This window comes from Cucurbita pepo, chromosome LG17 (assembly GCF_002806865.2).
Source record: "Cucurbita pepo subsp. pepo cultivar mu-cu-16 chromosome LG17, ASM280686v2, whole genome shotgun sequence".
Taxonomy (NCBI): Eukaryota; Viridiplantae; Streptophyta; class Magnoliopsida; order Cucurbitales; family Cucurbitaceae; genus Cucurbita; species Cucurbita pepo.
Genome location: NC_036654.1, coordinates 1 through 11,428, shown reverse-complemented (window position 1 = coordinate 11,428; position 11,428 = coordinate 1). Strand labels below are relative to the sequence as shown.

The following is an 11,428-nucleotide window of genomic DNA, read 5'->3' as shown; positions in this document are numbered from 1 at the left end:
CTTTTTACTTTTTCATTTCTTTCCACACTTCTGTGTTTTGGCTTGGGGTTTGAGGGATTTTGCTTTTTGTGGTTGAATTCAGGTTGGTTTGAAAGAGAGATGATAAAGGAAAAAAAAAAAAAAGTTTGGTTGTTGTGTATAGCTTAACAAGGATGTGAGTTTTTTTATTTTTTTATTTATTTTTTCCCCTTTTTTTGGGTGAGAGTTTTGGTGAGCTTTTGTGAATTTTGTAAGTTTTTTTTTTTTTTTTGGGAGATTAGTTTCTGTAAAATTTTGCTGATTTCAATCTAATATGAGCTTCTGTTTTTGCTATTATTTTTGTTTTTTCGGTTAAATTACAACTTTACCCTACAAACTTTCATGGTGGTATTTATAAATTTCTTAAACTCATAAATTGTAGGCTTGTTTTATGTCTGAATTAGGAACCCAATTTTTCTCATTTCAGATAATTAGGTCATCTAATTTAATTTGTTGGGGGTAAAGTATGAGGTCCCTTTTTTTATATTATAATACATGTTCCTTCAAGCTACTATCTTTCTAGTTAACCAACCAAACTACCCTTATTATACACTTTGAAACTTAAATTTCAGGGAAATAAATAAATAAATAAATAAATAAATAAATAAAACACCCTCTTTTATCCAAATCTAAAATTATTTAATTAAATAAATTGAGTTGAGCATCATTTAATCATCCCCGATCCCCGCAACTTTTAATTTGTATTTATTAAAATTTAGACAAAATTACTTATTTATTTATTTATTTATAAATTTATCTTTAATTTTTTAGAAACATGCTTTAAATGTCCACACAAAAACTTCTCCATACTTTCCGTTTCTTTGTTTTTTTTTTAAAAAAATAATTTCAGGAAAGAAATTAAGAAAAATTATTAAACAGCTTCTGAAACAATTTTGTTGAGCTGTATTTAGTGATGGATAAAAATCATTTCTTAATATTAAGTGAAAGTAAACTTATTAAATTATATAGAAAAAATAATCAACCAATGAATTTGCTCCTGTCTTGTTAGATAACTATTGATATATAGCATTTTCAGGGCCTTCGAGTCTATCATTTCTCTATGATTTCTACTGTCCCTTCTTTCTAATGGGTTTCGAATATAAAAATCATTTTTTTATTGGTCCATAACCTGACCTAGATCAATATTATGAACTCAATACTGTAAATGAAAGTATCGTTCTCGTTTCTATTCTTCGTCACATTGTTGGAACAACAATATCAATATGAAAATATTATGTTGTGACTTGGAATAAACGTTTCTCTGTGGAGAAAGGGAAATAGCAATTTTTTCCTATAGAACGTCTACAAACAAGAGGATTTAATCGGAAATATCGACAGATTCCTGTGTGTGGACCAAATAAATATGAAAATGAAATAAAAAAGATCCACTGTTCTAATTTAATCCTTATCGAATTTGAATATCAGAATAGTGAATATAGTCATGATTCAACGGGTTAGGTCCACTTACTTTTTATTTTTTTTTTTTTCGAATCTTTATAATTGATTGGAATAATGGAAAATAACAATATTTTGGAATTCAAGGAAACGACTTATCATGATTCATTAGAATCATGATAGATTATTTGAATCTATTCTAAGGATTAGAATAGAATCTATTAAAATAATAGAATTTCTATATTCTATAGAATATAGAAATTATAGAATTAGAAATTCTAGAATCAAAATAATAAACAAATGTGCCACTAGATAATTTTCAATTTAGAGTTTCTAACTATAATTACTATTATATTATTCATTATAATAATAACTTGTTATAATTAAAGAGAACTTTTTTATAATTGAATGAAATTATACGGTTTTTACTTTTTTTATTACAAAAAAAAAATATGTCGTCTATTCTACCTTCAATCAAATATGAATACTACGGCTGGAGTTTTATGAAAAAAGCCAAAGCCCCTTATCGGATTTGAACCGATGACTTACGCCTTACCATGGCGTTACTCTACCACTGAGTTAAAAAGGCCTATTTGATTCAATTTCTGAATAAGCCACTAGCCACGATGAGTCTAGTGTATATAATTATTATAAATTATAAATAATAATTTATGTACATAAATATATCTTATCCACATAGTCGTTCATTCAGGAACGAAAAATTGGATTTATCTAATGAGTATAGGTAAAATGGTTTATTGATATTGGATTTGATCAATGCAATGAATTGTTTCATCATAAGACCGATCCTAATTAAATTGATGAGCCCCACCCTAACGAAATTCATTTGATTGAGACATGTACACCCACGAATTGAATATAGATCCATTCACCGAATCATTGATAAAGCAATTCGACTTGGCGAGAAAAACAATTTTCAATAACTTGTTGATCCCTATCCCTCTCTTCCCCAGAATTCCAAATTTATCGTTTTTGAATTTCTTGGCTTAGTGTGAGATCGAAATATACCTACCTAACCGAATCTTAACAATGAGTGAATCAATGAGTGAAAGTATGAGAAATTGAGTTTAATCCCGTTTATAGCATATGGCAAACCAATCACTTCCCGAAGGGTACTAGCCTTCGTATTATTTAACTAAAATAATAATATAGTTTTTTTTTTCTTTTCGAATATTTATTCTTTTTGTTTTTTCATTTTTTAGACGTTTCTTCTAATCACTACTAAACCACTATTTTCATTTGATATTCTATAATGTAATTAATATAACTATATATTCAAATTGTAAAATTTATGTATATTATTTCTTTTTTAATAAAGAAAAAAAAAATGCAATTCAATTTCAAATAAAAGAATTTCTATATAGAATTATATGGGTAATAGTGATTAGAATGAACGATTCATAAATATAAATCCCAAATCAAAAAATTCTATGGAATAATGAAAGACAGAAAAATCCTTCGAATTGCATCATATTAGTCGATTATATTTATATTGACAATTTCAAAAAACTATTCATACTATGATCATAGTATGATGGCAGTCGGGCAAGTATGCCCCCATCGTCTAGTGGTTCAGGACATCTCTCTTTCAAGGAGGCAGCGGGGATTCGACTTCCCCTGGGGGTAGGGTACTACGAAAGGAAGTTGATCATGGATTATCAATAAGCTTGGAATTGATTCTTCCCGGGTCGATGCCCGAGCGGTTAATGGGGACGGACTGTAAATTCGTTGGCAATATGTCTACGCTGGTTCAAATCCAGCTCGGCCCAATAATTCGCGGATCCACCATAAAATGATATAACCCATTTGTCCTTCGACAGAAATGCTTGATATGAAAGAATAAAAAAAACTCTTTTTTTATTGATTGACAGATTGATTATCAATCAATTTGACAATAACGAAAAAATGACTATTAATCCATGCTCCTCTCACTAAAGTACATGTCTCCGCGCATATCAATCTATTACTCGCGTCTCTGTCTGGTAAAATATGACAATTCGAATCAAAAATCTACATAGAAAGGTTTGAAGGAAATTAAATCAACAACATATGTTGTACACTTTATTTCCCCGGGATTGTAGTTCAATTGGTCAGAGCACCGCCCTGTCAAGGCGGAAGCTGCGGGTTCGAGCCCCGTCAGTCCCGATGGATCCAAATCCAATAAAAAAAAATACATCAATTCATCTCTTTCTTTCCTGTGAAAGAGAGAACAAATAACATAACTTAATTTTATTCCAAACGGGATCTCTCTTATTTTTTTTCCACATTTTTCATCAAAAAAAAATAGGGAAATTTCCATTTCTTCAACGAGTATTGATTGATGGGAGAAAGCCATATGTGCCATATGTGAATTACCGCAATTATTGGTAGCATCATATTCCGGATTCGAAAGAATACCGTACTGGGTCTAGTTGATTACGCCCGATTTTTGTAATGGAATAGAGTACTATACGTTTCCGGGAAGCACATACACAAAGGGAATTTGGACGATACAAAAAAAATTGTACATAGTAAACTATGATCTAATTTTTCGTCTTAAAGCAAAATATATACGTTCAGGCTCCGATTTTGTGTAACCTCAATTAGTAAATTCAATTACTAATTTGAATTTGAAATAATCTATCTCATTCAAATTTCACACTTAACTTTTGATATATACGTCCCACTACTAATTCAAGGAAAGAGGATATTAATACAAACAAGGATCCCCATCTATCTGTCTTAGTGAGGGAATTAATAATTTTTGAAAGTTTAAGTTTAGTTTAATTATTTTTTTTTAAGAAGATTTGATCAGTACAAAAAAAGGAAGGAGTTTAGTTCGAACCTACCTCCTTTTCCTTTTTTGAATTTCGCTGCTATTGTTTGCTTGAGTTTGTTTATAAACAATGTGAGGGTAAAGGTAGTCTGATGAGACTTCATCAGATAATTGCATTGGACAAGAGGGCAGTAGATTATAGAAAAGAAAGAATGCAAAAAATTAGAAATAAAAAAAAAGTACAGAAATTCTTGATTGCATCAGGAATCCCATTTTGTTTGAATTCGGTATGGATAAAAGATCTTCCTATGTTATACTATTCAATTCTCGACGATGAATCGATTTGATAGCTCCGATATTGTTATTCATGATATTTTAATACGATTCGATATCATCGAGATGCAATGCAGCCCATTGAATTTACAAGCGAAACATTTATCATCTCTATGGGATTAAATCCCGAGTTATTGCGAATAAAAAATGAAACGATGAGATTATGGAAGTAAATATTCTCGCATTTATTGCTACTGCACTGTTCATTCTAGTTCCTACCGCCTTTTTACTTATAATATACGTAAAAACAATCAGTCAAAGTGATTAATTTGAATTAATCTTGACTTTTTTGTTCTTATCAATGATTGAAGATAAGAAAAATCACAAGGATTCCAATTTCGCGTCTTAAATGAAATTGGCGGACTAGAATTATCAGTATTCTACGAGAGAAGTATTCTATGAGATCCGATAGTATGGTAGAAAGAAATATATGAATCCTTCTACCATACTATCTCTTATTGTTATTGAAGTGTATAAAATTGTACTCTATAAAAATAGAGGTTGAATATAGATCAATTTGAATATAGATGAATCTACAATATATATCTTTCTATTTATATAGAGATATCATATCAATTACATATATGTAATGTTAATATAATATACATCGTGGCCCAATTCTATTTCTTTGCTTCATAATTCATGTTGATTCCAATGAATCTGAAATGAAATAATCGAAAGGCCACTAATCCTTTTTTTAGCATTCAAAAGAAGTAATTGATTGAGCAATTGACAGATGATCCAGGGGTTCGGTTCCGTAGGAACTTTTTATCTTCGGATTTCGAAAAGAATTAGTAAACCCCATCTTTAACGTTTGAACCATGATATGAAATGAGTTCGATAAAACAAGCAGAAATCCTATTTTGAAAATAACTAAAATACTAAGAATAATAAATAAAACAAGTGGTAAGCACGTAATATGTGGGTGGCTACCCCGAGGTACTATCTTATTATGAAGTAGTAGATTATTATGCGGAGTATCTCATTGGACAACCACTATGTCTATGTTCTTTCGTGTCGAAAGTATGTATCCACTTAAAAACTTATAATCAGAACTATTTTTTTTTTTTTTACTGTTCAAAAAAAATCAAAGAAAAAAAGTTTTGCAGAATGATCTATAAAATAAACCAAAAACAATCGATACAGTTTGATTCTTCAATTAGTAGTACTTCTAGAGTCCACTTCTTCCCCATACTACGAGTGAAAGAGAAAATGTAAAGACTACCATTAAAGCAGCCCAAGCGAGACTTACCATATCCATGTGAATTATGTCCCCTATCTCTATGAATATAAAAGAATTATTCCATAATTGCTCACTAATAATTATTATTCACTAATAATAGTGGAATCACTAGCGCATAGTCAAAAAGAGATTCGGGCACAACACCATTGATCAAACAATCCAAAAAATCGAATTATAACAAGTTATTATATGATTTCTAGTATAATCGAAAAAATTAAGTATAAATAAAAGAGGCAGAGAAACTCTTGGAAGTATCAAAGGAGTGTTAGTACCATGTAGGAATAATAAGACCTAGTCTTTCTTTTGTTGTCCTGCATTTCATTACATTAAAAAATGAGTATAAAAATAGTCAATCAACATAGATCACTATCTATCGCATACCCCTATTATTCCTTTCTCATTTGATCTAATCTTTACTGTCTCCCGATTGTTTCATAGAGACAATCGGGAGATGGGATGACCTATTACATGCTAGAGCTTATCGAAAAGAAAGAAGTTCCTTTTTTTAAGATTCAAATAAAAAAAAGCCAATTATCCATTCAATATAATAGTGATTGAATGCTCGAGCACTCAGATACTTTCATGAGTCCATATATAAAGTATCTTCCTCCTTTCCGTAACTCAAAATGAAATTCGATTCCCTAATTCAAGACCCAATCAGTAGACACCACATTCGGAGTCGAAGGGTTATCATATCAAGATTTAACGATTATTTTTCATTACTCTACTAAATTCTTGAAACGAAACCTAGACGCAAGGATGTATAGCATTTTACAGAACCCCACCGATGCTTAGAATCAAGCAAATATAAAGAGGCTTGCTTTTTTTTTTCTTCTCCTGGAAAAAAAATGATAAAGTTATATCAGCAAAATAGCAGAAAGTATTTCCATTCTTTTGTTTGTTGATGAGGCGACACCCGGATTTGAACTGGGGAAAAAGGGATTTGCAGTCCCCCGCCTTACCGCTCGGCCATGCCGCCAAACCGATACAAAATATTGTATTGGCTCTATCTCTTCGATTGATAGTATCTTACAACACACAATATCTAAAACTAAAAACCGAAAAACTTTACTTTCTTTTTCTATTGAAAAAAAAATGTGGATTTTCAGTCACAAAAGCAAAAATTAAGGAGACAAATGGGAACCGTTAACTTTAACAATTGACTGTGAATTCATAAATGATTCTTGGATTAAAATTGAAAATTAGGTTTCCCTAATGATATAAGAAAACAATCCAAAAATTGATACCTTACCTAAATAAATAAAAATTGATACATAACTAATCATTACTAATCCATCCGTATTGATTCGTTTCCATAACCATAAAAAAATCCTTCTTAATGAAAATTATAATAGCGATTATTAGTATATGTAAACCCCAGAACATAAATGATTACAATTATCTAAATCTAATTGGGTATCTTATCTATATAAGATGTTTATAGGAAATGTTCAGAATTCCATTTTTACAATTTTTTTTTTTCATTATCATTAAATAGAAAATTGGATAGAGTACGTGTCCCCCATAGAACTGTAATAAAGGAGGAGATATATATAACTATATATATATCTGCACATGTTTATTATATTAATAAATACAAGTCTTCATACATACTTCAATCGGATTCTATGAATTCTACTAAAAAAAATATAGGTATAGGTAAAATATCTCTCTTCTATGCGAATTTTTTTTTAACAGTGGAATCTACGAAAAAGTTACATGTTGTTAAAAAAATACAAAAAAAATTGTATATTGTTTCTGCAGATCAAATCCCGAATCTATTTATAGTACCCAATCGGATTGGAATATCATAATAATGGTAGAAATGGACTCACTTTTGTTTTGATATAGATATTCTATACAAAACTCCATAAGTCTAAATAGAATTTACCAATTCCTTTGTATTTCATTTGTAGTTGTTGCAAATTCCAATTTAAGTATCAAAGGCTCTTTATTCCTACGTTCATATGTATTTGATGCATTACATCTATTACACCTATCAAGTTAGGTAAAATTTCATGTGATTCAGTAAACATAATCTAAATTCCATCATTGCTAAATCGATCCATTTGATGATGAATAAGCAAATAATGGGATTTTTTTTATAAATGGGAAATAAAAAAAATGCTTGGGGGTGGAAATGAGAGAATGTCTACAATACCTGGGTTTAATCAGATACAATTTGAAGGGTTTTGTAGGTTCATTGATCATGGCTTAACAGAAGAACTTTCTAAGTTTCCAAAAATTGAAGATACAGATCAAGAAATTGAATTTCAATTATTTGTGGAAACATATAAATTGGTAGAACCATTGATAAAAGAAAGAGATGCTGTCTATGAATCACTCACATATTCTTCTGAATTATACGTATCCGCAGGATTAATTTGGAAAACCCGTAGGGATATGCAAGAACAAACAATTTTTATTGGAAACATTCCTCTAATGAATTCCCTGGGAACTTCTATAGTAAATGGACTATACAGAATTGTGATCAGTCAAATATTGCAAAGCCCCGGTATCTATTACCGGTCAGAATTGGACCATAACGGAATTTCGGTCTATACCGGCACCATAATATCTGATTGGGGAGGAAGATTAGAATTAGAGATTGATCGAAAAGCAAGGATATGGGCTCGTGTGAGTAGGAAACAGAAAATATCTATTCTAGTTCTATCATCAGCTATGGGTTCGAATCTAAGAGAAATTCTCGAGAATGTTTGCTACCCTGAAATTTTTTTGTCTTTCCTGAATGATAAGGAGAAAAAAAAAATTGGATCAAAAGAAAATGCCATTTTGGAGTTTTATCAACAATTTTCTTGTGTAGGTGGAGATCCGGTATTTTCTGAATCCTTATGTAAGGAATTACAAAAGAAATTCTTTCAACAAAGATGTGAATTAGGAAGGATTGGTCGACGAAATCTGAACCAGAGACTTAATCTTGATATACCTGAGAACAATACATTTTTGTTACCGCGAGATATATTGGCAGCTGCAGATCATTTGATTGGACTGAAATTTGGAATGGGTACACTTGACGATATGAATCATTTGAAAAATAAACGGATTCGTTCTGTCGCCGATCTCTTACAAGATCAATTCGGATTGGCTCTAGTTCGTTTAGAAAATATGGTTAGAGGAACTATATGTGGAGCAATTAGACATAAATTGATACCGACTCCTCAGAATTTGGTAACTTCAACTCCATTAACAACCACGTTTGAATCTTTTTTCGGATTACACCCATTATCTCAAGTTTTAGATCGAACTAATCCATTGACACAAATAGTTCATGGGAGAAAATTGAGTTATTTGGGCCCAGGAGGATTGACAGGGCGAACTGCTAGTTTTCGGATACGAGATATCCATCCTAGTCATTATGGACGCATTTGCCCAATTGACACGTCTGAAGGAATTAATGTTGGACTTATTGGATCATTAGCAATTCATGCAAGGATTGGTCATTGGGGATCTCTAGAAACTCCATTTTATGAAATTTCTGAGAGATCAAAAAAAGTGCGGATGCTTTATTTATCACCAAGTCGAGATGAATACTATATGGTAGCGACAGGAAATTCTTTGGCACTGAATCCAGGTATTCAGGAAGAACAGATTGTTCCAGCTCGATACCGTCAAGAATTCTTGACTATTGAATGGGAACAAGTTCATCTTCGAAGTATTTTTCCCTTCCAATATTTTTCTATTGGAGCTTCCCTCATTCCTTTTATCGAACATAATGATGCGAATCGTGCTTTAATGAGTTCTAATATGCAACGTCAAGCAGTCCCGCTTTCTCGGTCCGAANAGCCTTCGTATTATTTAACTAAAATAATAATATAGTTTTTTTTTTCTTTTCGAATATTTATTCTTTTTGTTTTTTCATTTTTTAGACGTTTCTTCTAATCACTACTAAACCACTATTTTCATTTGATATTCTATAATGTAATTAATATAACTATATATTCAAATTGTAAAATTTATGTATATTATTTCTTTTTTAATAAAGAAAAAAAAAATGCAATTCAATTTCAAATAAAAGAATTTCTATATAGAATTATATGGGTAATAGTGATTAGAATGAACGATTCATAAATATAAATCCCAAATCAAAAAATTCTATGGAATAATGAAAGACAGAAAAATCAAATCAAATACAGTAAGTCGTTCGTAGATCCATGTGATTTACTAGTGCATTTTGTATCTAGCATAGGCGTAAAACATTAAAATCGCTTTTTCCCCAACTTTTTCCTATTTAATTTCGAAACTGTTATTATGATTTATTGCATATTGTTGAACTATTTTATTTATTAATTATCATCTTCTATTTATTTCAAATTTTTTTCTCATAATTAGAAAAATATATCACGCTTAAATGCTTGTATTCTTTATATATACTTGGTTAGGTTGTTTTTAGTCTCATAATTTTATCCGACCATCGTACCCTTTATGTATAATAATTAATGAACTTGTCGTTCCTATATTCAATGCAGTGATCCTTGCTCAAGATTTGGATCATGATTCAAATTCGGCATCTGATGCTCTTTTGACTTTGTGATCTTACATTGAGTGAATTGTGTGATCCCACATCGGTTGGAGAGGACAACGAGCGCCAGCGAGGATGCTGGGCCCTGAAGGGGGTAGATCGTGAGATCCTACATTAGTTGGAGAGAGCAACGAAACATTGTTTATAAAGGTGTGAAAACTTCTCCCTAGTAGACACGTTTTTTAAACTTGTGAGGCTAATGACAATATATAACGAACCAAAGTGGAATATATTTGTTAGCAGTGGGCTTAGGCTGTTATATTGACATTCTGAGTGAAGACTATCCTTCATAAGACCAAATATCATGTTTTGTCCTCACTCACATGCATTTTGAAAAATTCTTACGAGGTTACCTAACATAGGATTACTTCAAGTAAAGCACACTCGACCTAGAGTTTTTGTGATTGAGCCACCGAAAAGGAAGGTGCACCTCATAAGTATAGGTAGTGACTTTCAATTCTTTTAAGCCTTTTTTAATCATCTTAGTCTTAGGATCTATGTACCTCTCATTTACTCTCGAGTGTCACATTAAATTATCGACCAATTTGAATGTTAACCGGGAAACTCTTCTGCATAGTTAATTAGTTATAATAATAAATTTTTTTAATTTCTCATTGGTTGAAACATAGTAACATTTTTTTTTTGAATTAGTTGGTATACTAATTTTTTTTTAAGAGGTTCAAATTTTTATTATTTAGGTTATATTATAATAAAATGTTACTAGATTTTGATTGGAAATACCGAGTGGTTGATAGCTCCGGTCTTGAAAACCGGTATAGTTTGAAACAAAGAACTATCGAGGGTTCGAATCTCTCTCTGTCCTTTTGCTCGGTGAATAGATTTGTTTCTTTATTTTATTGGTTTTGCCTGGCTCAGTATCATAAAAGGGAATGATCCGTCCAACCTGATATATATGGTGAATCAAATTGATTTTGACTTCAAGCATTAGATCGTCTGTCTCAGTTAAGAGGAGTCATGAAAAGAACAAGTTCAAAATCACGATCAATTCCTTTTTCAAATCCTGCGATAGCTGCACGAGCCCTTCCTGTATGCCCTAAATGACCTACGAATAGGAAGAATCATAGAACAAAATGAGAGGTAGCTAACCAACTTCTAGGAGAGA

At 31.1% G+C, this 11,428-nt stretch overlaps 2 protein-coding genes and 3 non-coding genes across 5 annotated transcripts in view; 3 read left to right on the top strand and 2 right to left on the bottom strand.

Moving 5' to 3' along the window:
- LOC111779093 (sodium/hydrogen exchanger 2-like) overlaps nucleotides 1-123 on the top strand; it is a gene marked incomplete in the record, with an annotated part of 5,946 nt that extends 5,823 nt beyond the window's left edge. Inside the window, 1 exon segment of the mRNA XM_023659157.1 lies at nucleotides 1-123.
- Nucleotides 124-1,930: 1,807 nt separating this feature from the next.
- On the bottom strand, nucleotides 1,931-2,002 carry TRNAT-GGU. The gene has a single exon. It is a non-coding gene; the product is annotated as a tRNA-Thr (tRNA).
- Nucleotides 2,003-2,381: 379 nt separating this feature from the next.
- On the top strand, nucleotides 2,382-4,670 carry LOC111779057. The gene has a single exon (XM_023659113.1). It carries the CDS (start codon nucleotides 2,966-2,968, stop codon nucleotides 3,059-3,061), a length of 96 nt encoding a protein of 31 aa, XP_023514881.1. The 5' UTR covers nucleotides 2,382-2,965; the 3' UTR covers nucleotides 3,062-4,670.
- TRNAD-GUC lies at nucleotides 3,506-3,579 on the top strand. The gene has a single exon. It is a non-coding gene; the product is annotated as a tRNA-Asp (tRNA).
- A 2,002-nt stretch (nucleotides 4,671-6,672) lies between the features above and the next one.
- On the bottom strand, nucleotides 6,673-6,744 carry TRNAC-GCA. The gene has a single exon. It is a non-coding gene; the product is annotated as a tRNA-Cys (tRNA).
- Between the last annotated feature and the right edge of the window lie 4,684 nt (nucleotides 6,745-11,428).